Below are 18,879 nucleotides of genomic sequence, written 5' to 3' on the forward strand. Positions count from 1 at the left end.
GTGATTCCATTTTTACAAGAGCCCTGTGAGTAACCAGAACTGGGTAGGTTCTTGAGTGTGTACTCTAATAGCTGTTAAGGGTTGCCATAAGAGGACCAGGTGGGCAAGAGGTATGAGAGAGGGGGCAGAGAGAAGAAAGGTGAAGGGGGGGAGGCTGAGACCAAGGTTAGCGGGAGAAAAGGTAAGCGTTTTGACAGCACAGGGTCCCTGTAAGTGGTTGTCAGATGTAAACAATGAAATCTGAGATGTGGCCAAAATGGATGATTAGGTCATTGGTGACTCAATAAAAATAATTTTTCTTCAATTTTAGAAGCCAGATATACTAAATGAAACTCAAGTTTGTGTAAAGAAGGCAGAGACAATCAGAGTAAGATTCAAAGGCCTTAAGTAAGAATGATTGTCTCTGATAGGTCATGAGTTTTAAATTATAAGATTGTCATATTGTATAAGCCATTTTCCTACAGTATTGGTAATTCCAAAAGTCTGAGCTTTTAAAGCACTTTAAAATTCTAAGGTATAAACACAATGTCTGTGACATGGGAACAACAAATCATTTCTGAAAGAAACAAAATGCAAGAACAGAAACAGGTTTATATTATCTAATGTTATTAGAAGTTCTTGTGCTCAAGTTATGCTGGAAAACGATGCTGGCACTCCAATGAAATGAGACTACAGGGAGGAAGAGGGTCTGAGGAGAAGGTCTGTGACAGCATACTGAACGCCTGTGGAAGGAAGCTTAAGCGTGAGGGGTTCATGCTGTTGACACAAAGGCAGACACAGTAATGTGGCTTATGGAAGGAGTGGCCTACCCTGTGGCCAAGAACTAGAATCACTCAGTCATTTTTCAAAGTGCACCCCTAAGGTGGGGTTACTTGGCCCCTTCATAACAAGTGGATACATGATATGGTCACAAGATACCTATTTTTTTTAAATCACAAGATAAACTATGCACCTATCATTAAAATATGTTTAACTCTTCAGAGTATTTTCTCACGTGTTTTTTCTTTCTTTTTTAATGGTTATTTTATTTTATGCATATAAAGACCTGTCTTCATTCACATCTGGAAGAGGGCATCAGTTCCCATTACAGATGGTTGTGAGCCCATTACAGATGGTTGCTGGGAATTGAACTTGGGGCCTCAGGAAGAGGAGCCAGTGCTTTTAACTGCTGAGCCATTTCTCCAGTCCCCTGTACTTCTAATAGAAATAAATGTGTAATGGCTATGAAGCAGGTCTTAGAGCAACTCTGCCAAATTCTCAAGAAGACTAACTTTAATGAATAATATCAGTGAAAGATGTATATGGGGGAAAAAAGGAACTGTGTAGTTTCATACACATGCCCCCACCCACACAAACCTAAACAGACAAAAAGAAGCATACCAAAATTGTCCTGACCCATTTACACCCAATTAGCACAAACCACGCTTCACCAAAACTCTTCTTCTTACTGTGAACACAAAATGCCAGCTGTGAAAGAAAGTGATACTTCTGGGCTTGCACACTTTAGTTGCCATAGAAACGGCAGAAATGGCAGAAGCTGGATGCCTCACATTTAAGTTATCAGCAATAAAATCAAACAGACAAGAATCAATGCTACAGGGTTGAATTCTATTGTAAAGGCAAGTCATGAAAATGTTCAATAGTAACATGGTTATACAGAGGTTATTCCTTTAATATCTGTATTTCTGCAGAATTTAGTAATTCTTCAACCTACACCCAGGACACTTTATATATACTCCAAATCTGCTTTTCCTCTTATAGGATCGCTCATTTCCCGGGGTTAAATTTACTTCAGTTAGTTGGCATGTCATAAATAGAAGAGCGTGGAGATCCACAACAAAACACATTTGCTTTGTGTTCCCTACTTCAGCATACTGGGCAACCTCAATATGACTCTTAACAGCACCAAAGACAGAAACACAGAAACACAACTAACCAGACTTAAATAATAGGAACAAGGCATTCAGAGTTTAAGCTGGGCTAGTTTCTATAACAATGGGTGATGCTGGTCTGATGTTAGTGGCTACAACTATGCTTTCATTTAAATATAGGATAGTACATTCCCTTCCCATTGACACAGAAGTACAATCCCAGGAGATTCAGTTTTGCACACTGTTCTTCACTGTTCCCCTGAACAACTGAGATTCTGTGCTGCAGAACAAATGACTACAAGGAGGAAGCATGGTGCTTTCTCTTCTTGAACACACAGTAGTCATAGGCAGACATTAGTCTACCATAATTATCTATACCTTAAAGCAACCTCACTAATGGAAGAGTTGAGCATTTAAAAATACAGCAAGACATAGTGACTCAGGCCAGTAATCCCAGCATTTGGGAAGTGGAAGCATGAGGTTCTTGGGTTACTTAGCAAGTTCAAGACCAGCCTGGGAAAAGAGAGCTAGTCTCAAAAAAAAAAAAAAAAAATGGAGAGAGCTGGGCATGGCAGAGCATACTTTTAACATCAACACTTGGAAAGCTAAAACAGGTTTATCAATATGAGCTCCAGGATAGCCAAGGCTACCTAAAACAAAACTAACAAACCAGAGGAAGATGTATAGGTAGGGGATGGAGCAAAGAGGTGAAAATGCAGAGAACCTACCAATGGGACCCAAGTTTCCAGACACTGGAGAAGACAGCCTGTCACTCTCATGTCTACTGCAATCCTGACATATACTAAGTGGCTAGGGAACAAATACACCAACGAACTAAACAGCCAATGGTTAGCACTCACAATCCACCCTGTTGTAGGGTTAAGCATAAGTGTCTTTTGATGGGTAATGTCCCAATTTTAAAAGAAGTACTAGGAAATGAGTGAATACCTAAAATATACCACATTTATTTCTGAATATGTTTTTCAAAGTTTGGATTTTATTCCAGGGTTCCAAAAAAATCACATGTACACTAATGACTCCAAATGGAGACTGCTAGGTCTCTAATCTTCCATGTATCTTAGAAATATGCCAACTGTGGGTAGATCATTTCCATAAGCATCACAAACTCCATTCATCCATGATGGAATTTTCCTTCTCCCTGACAAACTATCTTGTTCTGGTATTCTCCCCTTGGTCAACAAAAGCAGAAGCCTGACCTGGGTGCTGTCCTTTATGCTGTAAACCTACTCATTGTTCCTCAGTTCTATTCAGCTCTAAACACTGACTACAGCCTCTCCCCTTTATTCTGATGGGCTTGTCTCAGACCTTCCTACTCTCACCAGCTGACTACGTCTCCAGGTCCTTAACATATTCTCTGTGAGCAATCTCTCTTAAACCTGTCTTGCTCAGGAAAACCCACATTTTTAAGCAGAACAGTTAGGATGCACCATAGCTGGTCCTCCCTACTTTTCTGTTTTCTTTGTTCTAATGATACCAAACAGGTGGTATCCAGTCAGCAGTTTCTCAGTCTACATTTTTATTCATGCCATTTCTTCTGCCTGGAATGCTCCCAGACCCATCACTTTCACCATATTATTTCTATTTATTTTTAGTGTTCCAAGAAAGCCCTCATCCCAACTGAGTAGGTTCTAATTCTGTGTTCTCAGTATTTTAGCTGAGCTTGTCCCTGAATGATGTTCATACCCCCTGAAAACCATCTCTATCTCTGTGTGAGTATGTGTGTGTAAACTCCTATGTAATGGAATGAGAGCATTGACACTCATGGGTAGATAAGTGTTCTATCTGTGAACTACAACGCTAGCCCTGTAGTTTCTTTTAGAGCATTTTTGCTTTGACTATCTGTATATGAATTTCCCCCACAATGAACCCACTGAGGGAAGAGGCTGTATTTTATTAATCTTATATTCTCAGGTGCTCAGTAGAGTGTCTAGTACATATCAGGAAGTCAGTTTGTAAAGCAAGTTCTAAGACTATAAACAAGTACTTCCTCCATAGAAACCCAATGACAAAAAATCCAGTATTTTTGTTTGTTTGTTTGGTTTGGTTTTTGAAGATACAATTTCTCTATGTAGCCCTGGCTGTCCTGGAACTTCCTCTGTAGACAAGGCTAGCCTTGAACTCAGAGACCTGCCTGCCTCTGGAGCCTCCCGAGTGTGGGATTAAAGGTGCGCACCACCATTGCCAGCAAAAAATCCAGTTTTAAATGATGGTTATATTCAGTAATGCCATTCCTTTCATACTTAGCTAAAAAGGCTTCTCTATTTTTAGAGAACCTAGCCACTATTTAAAACGTCTGTTAAGTGACAAGGTCTTCACAATAAAGTTTCATGTTTGTAGCTAGATGTAAGCTATTTGTAAATGAGAAGCAACTTGTAATGCCAAGTACATGATTAGTTTCATTTTACCATAAGCCAGGATGGTGTATGTGTAATATAACAGTTATGTTAATCCAACTTTGGTACTCACATTAAACAATGCCTGCCAACATAGTACTGCCAACAGTTAACAATGCATTTCTTTGTCTGCCTTTTAGAAGTGGTTATAGGCCTGAACAGCAAAGATAAGATTTTCTTTTCCCTAACAAGAACCAATAAAAAGCAACCATTACGAAAAGTTCCATGCAAAACAAATACATGTATCTGGAGGGCTATTTACCTAACTTTCTTCAAGGTCTCACGGAGAAAGTAATCAAACTCTACTCTATATTGCTAGCAGCAGGAGCAGGAACAGCAGTACACAGGCACCCAGATGCAGTACTGAGAAGCAACAATCACAACATGCAGTTTTCTATTCATATCAACGACACTCAACAAAACTAGCTAAATTAAAAAGTTTTATCTATGGCCTTCCAAGCGCAAAGGCTCCCATCTGTGGCCCTCCGTTCTTCCTGCTTTATTTACATTTTATTTGTTTATGTTCACTCTTATTATACTAAGAAAGGAAGAGCATCAGGGAAAAGAATGATCAAACTGCGCTCTCTTGTTCTACTGATGAAGATTCTGAGGCCGGGAGTGAGAGAACTAGAACTTTCTTCGACTGCACTCTCCAAAGAAAGCGGCAGGCCCAGAAGGCAAAGACACACAGCTGGCCAGAGCTGCGGAAGCAGGAGGGCACTGGAGACCACGGTACACTGATTTTTTTTTTGTTTGTTTTTTTTTTTTTTTGGTTTTACGAGACAGGGTTTCTCTGTATTGTTTTGGAGGCTGTCGGTCCAGCCTGGCCTCGAACTCACAGAGATCCGCCTGCCTCTGCCTCCCAAGTACTGGGATTAAAGGCGTGCGCCACCACCGCCCGACCGGTACACTGATTTTTGTCCCTCACCCTTAGAAGTGTGCTCAGAGGAGAATATGCTCCCACAAAACAACACTGTATGTGACCTGGTGTAAAGAAAACACCAGTCCTTACATCCTCAATACGAGACCTTGGGTAATGCCATACTGGTGACAGCCTTTTATCACAACTTGCCAATTTGTAATGAAAACGGATATATCATTATATATAAATTTTGACTCAATAAAAATCACTTAATAAAATAGCAAGACTGAACGGCTTTTCCAGTTTTACCTACAGCCCTGCGAGTCCTAAGGCTCTTGTGTGTGGCCTTTGGTTGACGGGTATTTTTGTAATTGCTCTTATTTATACTTGTCTGTGCGTGTCTTCACGTGTGTGCCACATGCACATGTATTCCACCTGGAGAAGGCCCACCTTAGTCAGGGTTCTGTGGCCTTGGTAAAACACCATGGGTATAAACTGTCTTCTTGTACCTCTCAGGCTCTGTCTCTGAGGGCAGTCAGGGCAGGAGCTCAAAGCGGAGCAGAGGCCATGGCAGAGCCTTACTTACTGGCTGCTTCCCGTCAGCCTGCTCAGCCTGCTTTCGTAGGACCCCAGGGCCCCCTGCCCAGGTGGCTCTGCACCAGTGGATGGGCCCTGCACATCAATCACTGCTTTATCCAAAGTACTTAACAATTTTGACATTAGTTATGTTTTTTTTAAACTTCCATACTTTAAATATTAAGTCTTGGCAAAAAGAAAATTCAGTATTCAAATATAAGCTACGGGGAACACAGGCTAGTGTTTTCAATCTTTTTAAGAACCAGGAAGGGTGACTCACACACTTCTACCTGATCTCTGCTTAGGCAAACAGGCTAGAAAGAGCACCAGGCTGAAGGAACTGTAAGCACACTTGAGTGTTGATGGACCGTCCAGAGGCACCTACAAGGAGGGCAACTCAGAGGAATTCAGTAGCCTCGGTATGGAGGTAGGTATGGAGGTAGGGAGTCAACCACGTAAGTTACCATTACCTGCATGCTAGAGTGAAGGGAACAGAAGCCTAATGGCTATCTTAGAAACTTTTTCTTCTAAGCTGTTTTTTAAAGACTGATTTGTTTTTATTTGTACACATGTTTTGCCTGTATGTGTGCACATGTGTGTGGAACCCACGGCACCAGGAAGGGTATCAGGTCTCCTGGAACCTGAGTTGAAATGATTGGGAGCAGTCGTGTAGGTGCTAGAAACCCACCCTGAGACCCGTGCAAGTGTAACAAATGTTCCTGATCACTGAGCCATCTCTGCAGCCCCTCCTCTCAACTTTTAACCAAGTAAAAATTCAGCTCGCTAACATGAAAACACAACTATTCAGAACTTTGGTGGTGGGACTTCCACAGACCCTCTCTAAAGAGAAGAGGTAGGCCAGGCCCGAGTGTTCGCTCCTGTCTTCACTCAGTGAAAGCCTAGTGCTTAGCATGGGTCAGGCTCTGGTCAGGCTCTGGAATATGAGTGACAACACTCTAACTGGCTTTTCAGCTTATGCCACTGACCCAGTAGCAATGCTCTGAGACTAAGGATCCATGAATCTATGTAACACCACCATTTAGCCAGCACACCCGTCTTTGCTGAAGAATAATGTGAAGAGTCATATGCTTTGCAGAGTCCACTCTAGTAACTTATGAGCACAGACAATAAGCCAGCGCCAGGACAGAATCAATGAGCTATGAGCCCACTCTAAGAAGTGTAGCAAGGCTACAAACTACATGCTGGCACTCTTCCAAGACCAGAGCAGCACCCACAAGCGTGAGTCATCTTGTATTTCATCATCTGACTCTGCGCTACATCCTGCTGTAAAATTAAAAAAAAAAATACAGCTTTCTCAAACTGCTTACAGGTCTCAAATATTTATAGACTTATGTCTCTCCTTCACTGTCTCTCAGCCAAGATAAATACTTGTAGCTTTTTCTCCTTTCCTTTTAAAGCCAATTCCTCAATTCAAATAATTGTCAAAGTGGCTTTAAAATTCTCTGCCTTTGTATTAAATTTTAGGATCCAAATCACATAACTGAAATATTGTTCCAGACATGAAAACAAGCAAACAAAAAACCATGTATCAGGATTAATATTTTTGTGTGTCAACTCTAAAATCTTGGCTTTTGGTTAGTCTTAATTTCCTTTGGTTATATTATCAAGCTGTGAGCTTATTATTTTTTTCTAGTACTGTATGAATTTTCCAGGTTTCTCATATGAAACAGTCATTGAATACACACAAACAGTTGTGACTAACAAATGGTGTAAATGGGGACTATAGCAGTTTAAAGTCATCCAGCATCCTAAACAGTAGCCCTGTTCTTCAGCTCACCAAGATAAATTCCACACATCTCCATCTCCTTTTAATAACATATTCCTGTTTTATATACTTTACATTTTTCTACTGATGACAATGTATATGTGTAGGTTTAACATTCCATTCCTGAAAATGCTTGAACAAAAGGCCATATGGTACAGACAGACAGCAAGGTTCTAGACAATGGAGAAGACTAGGGAGACTGTCCCCAGTTTTACTAGAATTACTTATGAATGGTGGAAAGATACAAAGTAGCTGCGTGGGAAAAAACATAAACAAGCACTATGATAGTTCAGAACCTCTCTTGGAATATATACTTAAACCCTATGCTCACCCACCCTCAGAGGAAGCTTTTTGTAATCATGGGGAATCCACTCTTTTGCTCACCAAGTTTCAGGACCTTAAAACAAATAAACCCAACAAATACCAGTACCTTATATTTAGGGCCTGCCTCAGACAAGCTGCAACCCCAATCTCTTTTGTCCTACTTTATACTACACCAATTATTCCTATTTGAGCCAGGCACAACTCATGTCCTCTCTGAGACACTACAAGGGCCTTCTTACCTTAGAAATTTTATAACACATTTCCTTTACTTACTAAATTTCCAAGTCCCATGTCAAAGTCCAGCTGAAATTCTACCTGCTCCCCCAAACAACACTGATGGGGGATGTCCTTCTGTATATATGTTTCTCTTATTGGTTGATGAATAAAACACTGTTTGGCCAATGAAACAGGAAGACAGGCGGGACTAGGAGATGAGGAGAATTCTGGGACAAGTAGGCAGGAGAGCCTGCCAGGGACAGACACCATGTAGATCACAAAGTAGTAACAGTCCAGGCATTCTTTGGTAAGCCAAGACCAAGTGGAAATACATAGATTAATCGAAATGGGTTAGCCAATAAGAAGCCCAAGTCAACAGTTTTATAACTAATATAGCATCTGTATGCTTATTTGGGGCTGAGAAGGGCAGTGGGACCTGGCAGGACAAGAATCATTCAGCTACAAGATGGCACCAATGTGGGTTGCACGAATTTCCCCATAGAACCTGACAAAAGCTTAAAAAGGGATTTTAGAAACAAAAGAACAAAGCCAAGCAGGGCTTCTTGGTAGCAGCATTTTCTTGGGTGGCCTCTGTTTGCCAGAGACAAGCAGAGGCTCACGTTTCCTTTAAGGGAGGCTTCCTGACTCAGCATAGGCGGCAAAAAACCACATGGCTCTTTTAGCAATGCTATTTAGCAGGTAAAAGACTCATGGCCAGAAAAAGATATCATACACAGTAAAGACAGAGTCAGATAAAGAAAAACCTCTAAAGGGTTTATAGTGCTTAAAAATATATGTAGGCTTGGGAGAGAAAAAGAAAAAGGATAAAGTGGTTGAGAGAGAGAGAGAGATCTACAGAAGGACATCTGTCATTATATTTGTGTTTTCCAATAGCCTTAAGCAACCCCTGAGAAAGGTTTGTTCAACTTAAAGGTTGAGAACTGCTGATCTAAAATATCTATAGAATACTAACAAATACCATAAGAGAATAAAAATGAAATAACAGGAATGAACACTGAAACACTGAATGATTATTTAATTTCAAAGTAGAGATGGATTATGAAAGTATACTTTAATTTTTTTTGTTTTGTTTTACGAGACAGGGTTTCTCTGTATTCTTTTGGAGGCTGTCGGTCCAGCCCGGCCTTGAACTCACAGAGATCCACCTGCCTCTGCCTCTGCCTCCTGAGTGCTGGGACTAAAGGCGTGCGCCACCACCGCCCGGCATACTTTAAATTTTTAAGTTTCGTTTGTTTGTTTGTTTGTTTGTTTGTTTGTTTGTTTCTTTCTTTCTTTCTTTCTTTCTTTCTTTCTTTCTTTCTTTCTCTCTTCTGTTTCTGCTTGTATGTCTGTGCACCAGGTACATGCTAGGTGCTTGGAGAGACCAGTCACACTGAATAGTACCAGTAGGCAATCAGATCCCTGGGAACCAGAGTTACAGTCAGCTGTGAGCTGCCATGTGGGTGCTTGGAATCAAACCTAGGTCCCTGGCAAGAGCAGCCAGTGATTAACTACTGAGCTATCTCCAGCCTCAAGCTTTAGTATTTGTGCTGAGCCTTGAAAGACAAGTACATTTATGTGTGTAGAGAAAAAGAGTAAGACAAGGAAATGCAAGCCATTAAGGCCAGAAACCTCATTATACAGGAACAACCAATAGTAGAAAGCATGCAGAAACGGATGTAGGTAGAAAAAACATCTGAAGCCAATAAAGCTATATTCAGTAAGATCCTGAAAACCAAGTAAGAAACTTAAACTTCGCTTTTTCTATAAGAATATATTCCTAAGTGCCTGCGAGACTAATAAATGGTTATCGGTCATTTTGGACTGGAGGAAATAAAGATAAATGCAGAGGCCAGTACCATGATAAAACAAAGGACAGCAAATTTAAACAGGAAAAAGAGAGTCCCAGTTACACTGAATAGTACCAGCAGGCAATCAGATCACAGTATCACAAAGAAACCACAATCAACTCTTCTACTTAGAACAAGTAACTTTGTAAAAAAAACAACAAGAAAAACACTCCAACCAATTCCACGTAAAAGATTCTCATCAGTGGTTCCAATGTGCCTGGAACCTTAAAAACACAAAATCTAAATGCTGTCTATGGATCATTCCAAAGCAATCTCAAGTACTGACTCAAAGGTAAATACACAACTGGAAAACTAGAAGACTTAAAGATCCTTACAATGCTTTAAAAATGCTAAACAAACTAATGATTTGTGGTCACTATTATTTGGCCACAATTCAGCTACAATGCCACAATAAAAGGTGATCAAGGCCGACTTCCAGGTCTGACTGACAGGTGCCAAAGAGGACTAACTACATCTCTTTATGCATCCCTTCTTTTCTGTAGTGAATAATTCCCTCAGATAATAAAGCTGGGATCTCCCTAGACTAACTAACCCTATCACTGCTGGATCTCAAATTTGCAAAAACCTAAAAAACTAAATTTTTTTTGAGACAGGGTTTCTCTGTATTGTTTTGGAGGCTGTCCTAGAACTTTCTCTGTAGACCAGGCTGGCCTCGAACTCACAGAGATCCACCTGCCTCTGCCTCCCGAGTGATGGGATTAAAGGCATGCACCACCATGCCCGGGTAAAAACTAAATTATTTTGAAATCATGTGGGGGGAAGATAACTCCTCCAATGATGATAAACTCATTAGGATCACAGTTACCTTATGCCCTTATATTCTTAAAAAATAAAAAAAATAAGCTGAAAATGAAGATGAGCACTCAGCATATAATTTGATTATTAACAAATGTTTATTATACATATACTGAATTAAAAATTAAAAATAAGAACAAACATTTGCATTGTGGTTTGTTGTTGGTTTTTTTACTCTTTACTCTTTTGGGGGCCTCGCAACCTAGCTCCCAAGTAAGTCACATGGTGGCTTATTATTACTTAGGAATGCCCGACCTCAGCTTGGCTTATTTCTAGCCAGCTTTTCTTAAGATATCCCATCTACCTTTTGCCTCTGGGCATAATTTTATCTTTCTCTATTCTGTATACCTTTCTTTACTGCTTAATCCATGGCTTGCTGTGCAGTTGGGTGGCTAGTCCCTGATTACTCCTCTCCTTCTTTTCTTGCTTCTCCTTTCTCTTCATTCTTCTTCTCCTTCTATTTAATCTCTCTGCCTACCAGCCCCACCTTTGCTTTCTCTGCCCAGCTATTGGCCATTCAGCTCTTTATTAGACCATCAGGTGTTTTAGACAGACACAGTAACCCAGCTTCACAGTTAAATGCAACATGAAAACAAATGTGCCAAGCATAAACAAAATACATCTTAAAATAATATTCTACAACTGCCTAATAAGTATGTTCTAACTATTAAATGCACTTATTCATCTATTTGCTATTAAGTAATGCTGAAAATAACATTATTTTCACCAGAGTAATGTCATTATTTCAGTTTAAGTCTTAAGGGAACAAAAAACGAGAAGTCAACTTTCATTATTAGTGCTTTTATATAAAGAACAAATTGAAGTAAAATGTATTAGCTTTACATATTAACTGAACATTAAAATTAAATGCTACTAACACTGACATTTTACGGCTATGCATTGATCTAACAGAATAACAGACACCAGATGGTTAAAGATAATCTTGTTTGGTCGTTTTTTTTTTTTTTTTTTTTTTTTTTTTTTGATTATTTAAGACAGGCTCTTGCTAGGTAGCCCAGGCTGGCTGCAAACTTAGCTCTTCCATCTGAGGACTGAGGTTACAGGTGTGCACTACCGCTACCGCATTCAACAAAGGGTAAATGGAGACAGAGACAGAGACAGAGAGAGAGAGACAGAGGGGGGGGGGAGATGGGGGGGAGAGAGAGAGATGGGGGAGAGGGAGAGAGATGGGGGAGAGAAGAGGGGAGGGAAGGAGGGAAAGGACTAAGGGGTGAGGAAAGACAGCTTCACTCTTGGCGTAGGCTGCCCTTGAACTCATGGGAACCCTCCCACTTCAGCTTCCCAAGTGCTGAAATTACAGACAGCAGCCACCACGACATCAGCTTCTAGTCTTCTGACTGTAGACTTTAGGTGAGTTTTTAATCTCTCTTTTGGTATGTATTTATAAATTCTTCTTAGCTAATCTTCCATTATAATTGTGCCAAGAGGTACAATTTGGTTAACAGAGAATTAAAACAACAACTTACCAGGTCTCTGTGAAGCACCCAGTTTGCATGGAGGTAATGGATACCGTCAAGAATCTGGTAAAGCAGTGACTTAACCATAGATCTTGGTAACTGCATGGGCTTTTTATTTGCTTTTGATGCACGGTGAAACTTAATAATGTGCTAAAAAATAGAAAATAAAACATACAATAATATAGTCTGCTCATATCTCTGCCAAAAAGAAAAAACAATCAAAATTGAAATAAACAATGTGTATCTTACAAATGACTTTCACATTAATGATACAAAACTTTCTGAATAATAAGCTTGTCCAAAAGATATATTGGGAGATGAATGTAGCCATGTTAATGTGGGTCTATAGTGATCAGATCTCATGAAAACACTAAGATGTTCACTAATCAGCCTCAAAGGGTAGAAAGAATTGATACTTACTGCCTGTCTCAGAACAGTATTGGTAATATTCTATATGGATAGGGGGGAGACAGAATGATAAACTGTAAATCCTGGCTGTTACATACAAAGTCGGTACTTGGTACAGTTGGATAATATCACTGGCACTAGATAATTTAAATTACTGGGAAAACATTACCTCCTCTAGGCACAAAACAATGTGATATATCCCTAGAATTTAATATTATATAGAATAGAACACTAGAAAGGACAGAGAAAGAGGAGAGAAGAAACTGCAGAATTTTAACACTAGAAAGGACAGAGAAAGAGGAGAGAAGAAACTGCAGAATTTTAACAATTGAAGTAATAACTGTTGGCTCTCAAATCTGAGACAAAGGGCTGGGGTGTCAACAGCCAGACTGCCATTCTCACATCACACGTTAAGTGTGGAGTATAGAAGCACCGCTACGCAAGAGAAAGATGCTACAGCCACATCTAACTCCCGCCGCTCTGCACCTGCTCCTGTGCTCGAATCCCACAGGTCCTATGAGAAGAGGCAGTGTTCCTAACTGCTGAGCCACAGGCAGCATCGACCACACAACTACTGTTAGAGGAGCTCTGCACAAGTGAGCTTTGTAGAAATAAAGGAGGGCTGTGGTCAATGCAGAAAATACTTGTTTTGAAGCAGGGCTGCAGGGATTTGGATTTCAGGTATGCATTATCATGATAAGCAAAATAACATTTAAATTTTTATTGCAGTGGTGGGGGGTGGTTGTCTGCGTACACATGCATGTACCACTAGGAACATTTGTAGGTCAAAAGATAGCTCACAGAGCTCTCTCATTCCAGTATATGGGTCCCAGGCAGTTATTTTTTACCTACAGAGCCATCTGTACAGTTCAGAAATGTAATTTTTATTAAGAAGTATTGAAGAAAACACTGGAAGCTGTCATCAATAACTCTGTAGCATCATCAACTTTCAAAGGTCATTCAAGACTTTATAAGCCTGTCCAAGTTGTTCTTATAAAGATTTTTTAAATTTATGCAGAAGGCGCACTGTAACATACTGAACCAAATTTATCCATAATTTAACTGTCAAATTTGGATTTTTTTTTTGGCAGTTTTAGGAACAAAATGTTTAAAATGCTCTGGTTCCCAAATTTTAAAGTCAGGAATTAGGTTTTTCCCCCCCCTTCTTTTATGCATTAATAAGGCATTCTAAAAATTATATTCATAATTTCATTTGGTAGACCCACTTTGAAATACCAAGCTATGGTAAAAAGATCACCTTTAACTTAAAAACTACTCACAAGTATATGCTGGATGAGAACTGAGCCCTGTGAATTCGACAAACGGAAGCAGTTTTCACTGAGCCCGTCACCAAGCCTCCATTAGCTGCCTGCACAGAACAAGTCTGTTATTCTAGCAAAACTTCCTCCCAGAAACTTCTGAGTGCACCAGACAGTACCATGTTCAAATCAGCATTTACTGTAGCTGCTCTGAACTGGAATGAACAGTGAGCTTTCTCTCCTGTGCATGAGTACTACATACTGCTTGCATACATGCCCCTTACCTATATAAAACAGTGCTTTGGACACAGCGAGTTGAAACTTACCCAAAGGTCATGTTCTGCATAGTCAAACAGCAGCCACACCTTCCTGTCGCTGTGGGAAAGGAACACCTTCTGCAATGCGATGACGTTAGGATGCTTCAGTTCTCTCAGAAGCTGGGTGCAAGAGAAAGAGAGGCCACTGCTCATTAGCAAGGAGGGCTTAGAAGGGAATCGTGCTCATAATCGAACGGTTTATTTGAAACAAGGTCTTCTATAGCCCAGGCCACTACCTTTGAATTCACAATGCATGTGCACCACCATGCCTCGTTTTCAATGAACTTTTCAAATTTTGGAAAAGCTGGGTGAGCAGCAAGAAAGGGGGCTTCCAACACCATTCTTGAAGAAAAATTCTGTCAGCACCTTTCTGATCCCTTTCTATAGTACGCATGTGTGCACACGTGAGTTTGAAATGAACAAATTGAATCCTGCATCACAGTAGAATTAGCTTGGTCTGGGGAAACAGCTCAGTCATGGAAGTGCTGCAGGACTGGGTTCCTCATCGGCCGGTTAGTCACCCTAGCCTATACAGCCCAGCAGAAAGAAGCGGGACTGTTAGAGTTCTGAGCCCTCTCTCCTCAGATTATACCCCGAGAGGCTCTGACTATGAGGTATTGTGCCATCACAAGCGCTAGGCCAAGAAGCATGGCCTAAATCTATGAAACAATAAACCACAATAACCTTTGTCCATAATAATTTGATTATCTCAAGGATCTGTGACATCGATGGGAACCTGATTCACATAGCAAAGGTTCTGTACATAGAAAAGAACAGACCTCACAATGTACAAGCTTCAGGCTCCACCCTGACAAGAAAGTAGACAGACCAAACCAGCAAATGAAAACTCAGCGCCTGTATATTACAGGCAGCAGCTTGATAAACAACATAGGAACAATGACAAGATGAGCTCACGGTAAAAGCCTTGTAAATATGCCTGCCTCCCACTCAACCAGGGTTCAGAATTAATAGGCACAAAACCTGATTTTGTTTTTCTTTTTTAAGACAGGAGTTCACCAGTTATGCTGACATAGTCCTATAATCATAGGCCTACTCAGGAGGTTGATGCAGGAGCATGTAAAGTTTAAGGCCCGCTTGGGCTACAAACTGAACTCAAGGCCTAGGCAATTTAATGAGATTCCATCTCAAAACAAAAAACCAAATCTCTGCTTTCCCTGCCACAGCACCATCTGCTCTTCACAGAAAACAGCAAGGGCGACTACTGGAGGGGAGCAGGGGAGGGGTTTCCTTTAGTCTCAATATCACTTCCTAAGGAAGTCTTCCCTGGTCCTCCCACTGTAATGCTGGAGGTCTTTATTGCTTGTCATCTTCTGTTAATAGCAAAGCTTTTGTTGGTTTTATATCCCCCATGCTCAAAATGGCACCTATGACATAATTAAGTACTCAATAATATTTATCAAATGACAAATCTATTGAGCCTACCTGGCTCTTATTCATGAAAACAATAAATAGCTTTGCAGAATGCTGTTTTCTTTTGACAAACTATCCTCTATCAAAAAGTATTTTTAGTGCTTTTTTTTCCAATTACTATGTACTCCACTAGAAAAGTAACATATGGATGTGCTCGTAGACATCAGAAGTTACCATGTATGGTGTGTTCCTCAGTTGTCTCCACTTTCATTTTGGGGAAAGGGTCTCTTATTGAAAGCTCACCAACTCGGCTGACCAGCCGGCAAGCTCCAAAAAGCCCTATGTCTCTGCCTCTAGCACCTCATCAGCTCTTGGGGGTATTTTTAAGACCAGATTATACAAATGAAACCCAAGGTCCTAGACAAACATCACACAAAAATGGTATCACTACCCTGACTTTGCAGCAAGCAACAAAAAATCTTTCTACCATTATTTATAGAACTCAGCAAGGAACAGGAATAAACAATCTCAGTGTTCAATTATAACAAAACGGATTCTTAGGGTATAGCCACATATTATAGCTTCAGATATATACACTGAAAGGTTTTAAAGACTTTTAAATTATGTATGTGCGTAGGGAGTATGTGCAAATGACTGCAGGTGTCTGAGGAGGCAAGAGCCATCAGGTCCCCTGAAGCTGGAGTTACAGGCAGTTGTGAACCTCATGTGGTCCTGGGAATCCAACTCACGTCCTCTGGAATAGCAGTGTATGGTCTTAACCACTGAGCTGTATCTCCAGTTCCACTATAAGTTTTTATGGGACCTACTGCTATAATGTTGTGATATCATATTTTAAACATCTATGAAATATTTGTTTATAAAATAAAATAGATAGCAAAGTATAATTAGTATTTGTTTAATGGTATGAGATGACAATCACATTTCATTTTGTTCAACAAATATTTGTTCCACATGATATCATGCAACTCCAAATACACATTAGATTCATTTAAACAGCAGTTAAGTAGACTATGCCTTTCCCATGACACACACTGAATGCTAACCTCTGTGCTAGATACTCAGTGTGCTGACCTGAGAGCAATGCAACCTTGTGAAGAATATTCAATGGACACAGATTTTATCTGATTTCCCTTCCAGACATGTAATTATAAAATGTATCCACTTTTCAATGTCCTAAACACATAAAAAAAATCTGAAGTTAGAGCTCTAAATGTTTTTCTCTAAAGCATTATTTAAGATCTCCACTGAACCTCAGGATTCTTTACCAAGCTAAAGATTCCAATAAGCATTTCTATTTTTACTCACACACTCTTTCGTGTTGTCTATAACAGTCCTCACTTCTATTTTTACCCACAACGCTTTCTGTGTTGTCTATAATGCTCCCTTGGGTTCCAGATTTAAAAAAGGGATTCTGAAATCTTTATACTCCAGTAACTTACATTTCCCAAAATAAATCCAACTTTCTATTCTTGTCTGATTTCTTTAAAATAACAATATGACTCATAGGGCCATTAAACTTTCTCTTGGGTAAAAAAACTGCCAATGACTTTATTTTAGAAAGTACTGCGTAAATCAGTTTTTAAAACAACTTAATAAATGAAGGAATGAATTTTATAGTAAATTAGGACAACTGCCTAATTTCACTGGGGAGTGACCCTAAAACAATCATTAATAATCAGCATCCACCTTTGACAGGCCGTTTTGAATCCAGTAATTCAAAAGTGCCTTATAACCCTCCAGTAGGTGGCACTCATATTATGAAAGGGGTTTAATAAACACAGTAACTATGGCTCAAGGTTCCTCTGATTTTTCATGTGTACACACACGTACACACACATACACACTTTCATAGCAATGCTTAGGTACCAGTCATAAGTTCCAAAAGGTCAGTGTTCCCCACTGTTACTTGTTACAATACAACACCACATATAATGCAAAAATATACAAGTGAGTCCTGATTCACTAGCAGTATGATACAAAGTTACTTAATTCTGAATCTTGTGGAAGAATAAAATTATCTACTCACACAACAGTTTCTGTAAGAAATAAATGAATATACTGTGGTTAAATATATAAACTCAATGCTTATAGCAAACCAAACTCTTGACAAATTATAGTTATTACTCAAAACTATCATTACTTTAAGAACATTAAGACAAAGCAAGAATGCAATGACCTATATAGAAAATGTATAGCAAAAGATTCATTCTTGATAAACAGAAGCTGTAATTGTATTTAAATTGAAAAGAAACTAACTACTAAGAGCACAAGCTACATTTCCTGACTACCACCCACTCCTCCTCAAATAAGCCTGTCTACACCAAATGGAGACACCCCCCACCCCCAAAAAACTACAAATGGACACAATACAGAGATCAATGGAACGTGGAGAGTCCTGCCTCTGTGGCTCAGGGGACACTGCAGATGAGGAACAGAAAGTCCTCTGTGAAACAGTCTCCCCAGAAATGGCTGCACAAGCAAGATCATAAAGTGGCAGTTAACAGGAATTTTAACCAGAAAAGGGATTGCTACTTCTAGACAAAGAACAGGCAACTAATGACTGCTGGAGAAGGAGAATTAGCCTCTCCCAGAAATGAGCCCCCTGTTAGTTTTCCAATGAGGAATGGTCAGCCTGAAACCATATACACAGAAACAACAAAAGTGGACTCAGGATATATATATATATATATATATATATATATATATATATTTGAGCATACACAGAGGGGGGGAGTCTAAGGTCATACCACACTGAATGCGCCTGATCTCGTCTGATCAGAGTGAGGAGAGGGGGGTATTACAATATCAATAAAGAGAAAGAGGCTTTCAACTTGCGGGTGGGCATAAGAAAGGCTGGAAGGAGGGTTATCTGATGTATTTCTATTGTAATTTCCTTAAAACACTAACCACTCAAGGCAGTAAGAAATACTCATTAAAAAGAAATAGGTCATGATAGAAAATGGCATAGTACTACCTCACAAAGTGCCTGAAACACCCCTTTAATAGATTCTATCACAATATTGTAGTTATATAAAAGGCTGTTTATCTTTCTACACAACAAGCAATTTGGTTTCTTTTTCTCTCTAACTTCAAGTTCTGCACATATTTGCTGAGAGCAATATCTAAGTCAAGTGAGATCTAAAATAAATAAGTTTACATCTCCCTCACTGTGACAGGATATACATTTATTTAAGCATATTACATATGAGAATATGGAAAACACCTATTACAAATCAATGGTACTGTGAATACACAAAGTAAAAATATGAAAAATGAAATGAATAAAAAAAATGGAGTCTGCCTGAGTAAA

The 18,879-nt window shown here is 39.6% G+C and overlaps 1 protein-coding gene across 3 annotated transcripts in view; it reads right to left on the reverse strand.

Moving 5' to 3' along the window:
- Cdk19 (cyclin dependent kinase 19) overlaps positions 1-18,879 on the reverse strand; it is a 118,706-nt gene that overhangs the window by 31,218 nt on the left and 68,609 nt on the right. For 2 of the 3 annotated variants that reach the window (XM_005073246.4, XM_013115808.3), the window contains 2 exons: positions 14,187-14,297; positions 12,203-12,343 (listed from right to left, as the gene is read on the reverse strand). In XM_005073246.4, the coding sequence (XP_005073303.1) occupies positions 12,203-12,343; positions 14,187-14,297 (252 nt within the window). Of the gene's footprint in view, positions 1-12,202; positions 12,344-14,186; positions 14,298-18,879 lie in introns of those variants that run through there. The other variant, XM_013115809.3, reaches the window with a different exon arrangement.

The sequence above is a fragment of the Mesocricetus auratus genome, unplaced genomic scaffold, assembly GCF_017639785.1.
Source record: "Mesocricetus auratus isolate SY011 unplaced genomic scaffold, BCM_Maur_2.0 Super-Scaffold_100018, whole genome shotgun sequence".
In the NCBI taxonomy this organism is placed as follows: Eukaryota; Metazoa; Chordata; class Mammalia; order Rodentia; family Cricetidae; genus Mesocricetus; species Mesocricetus auratus.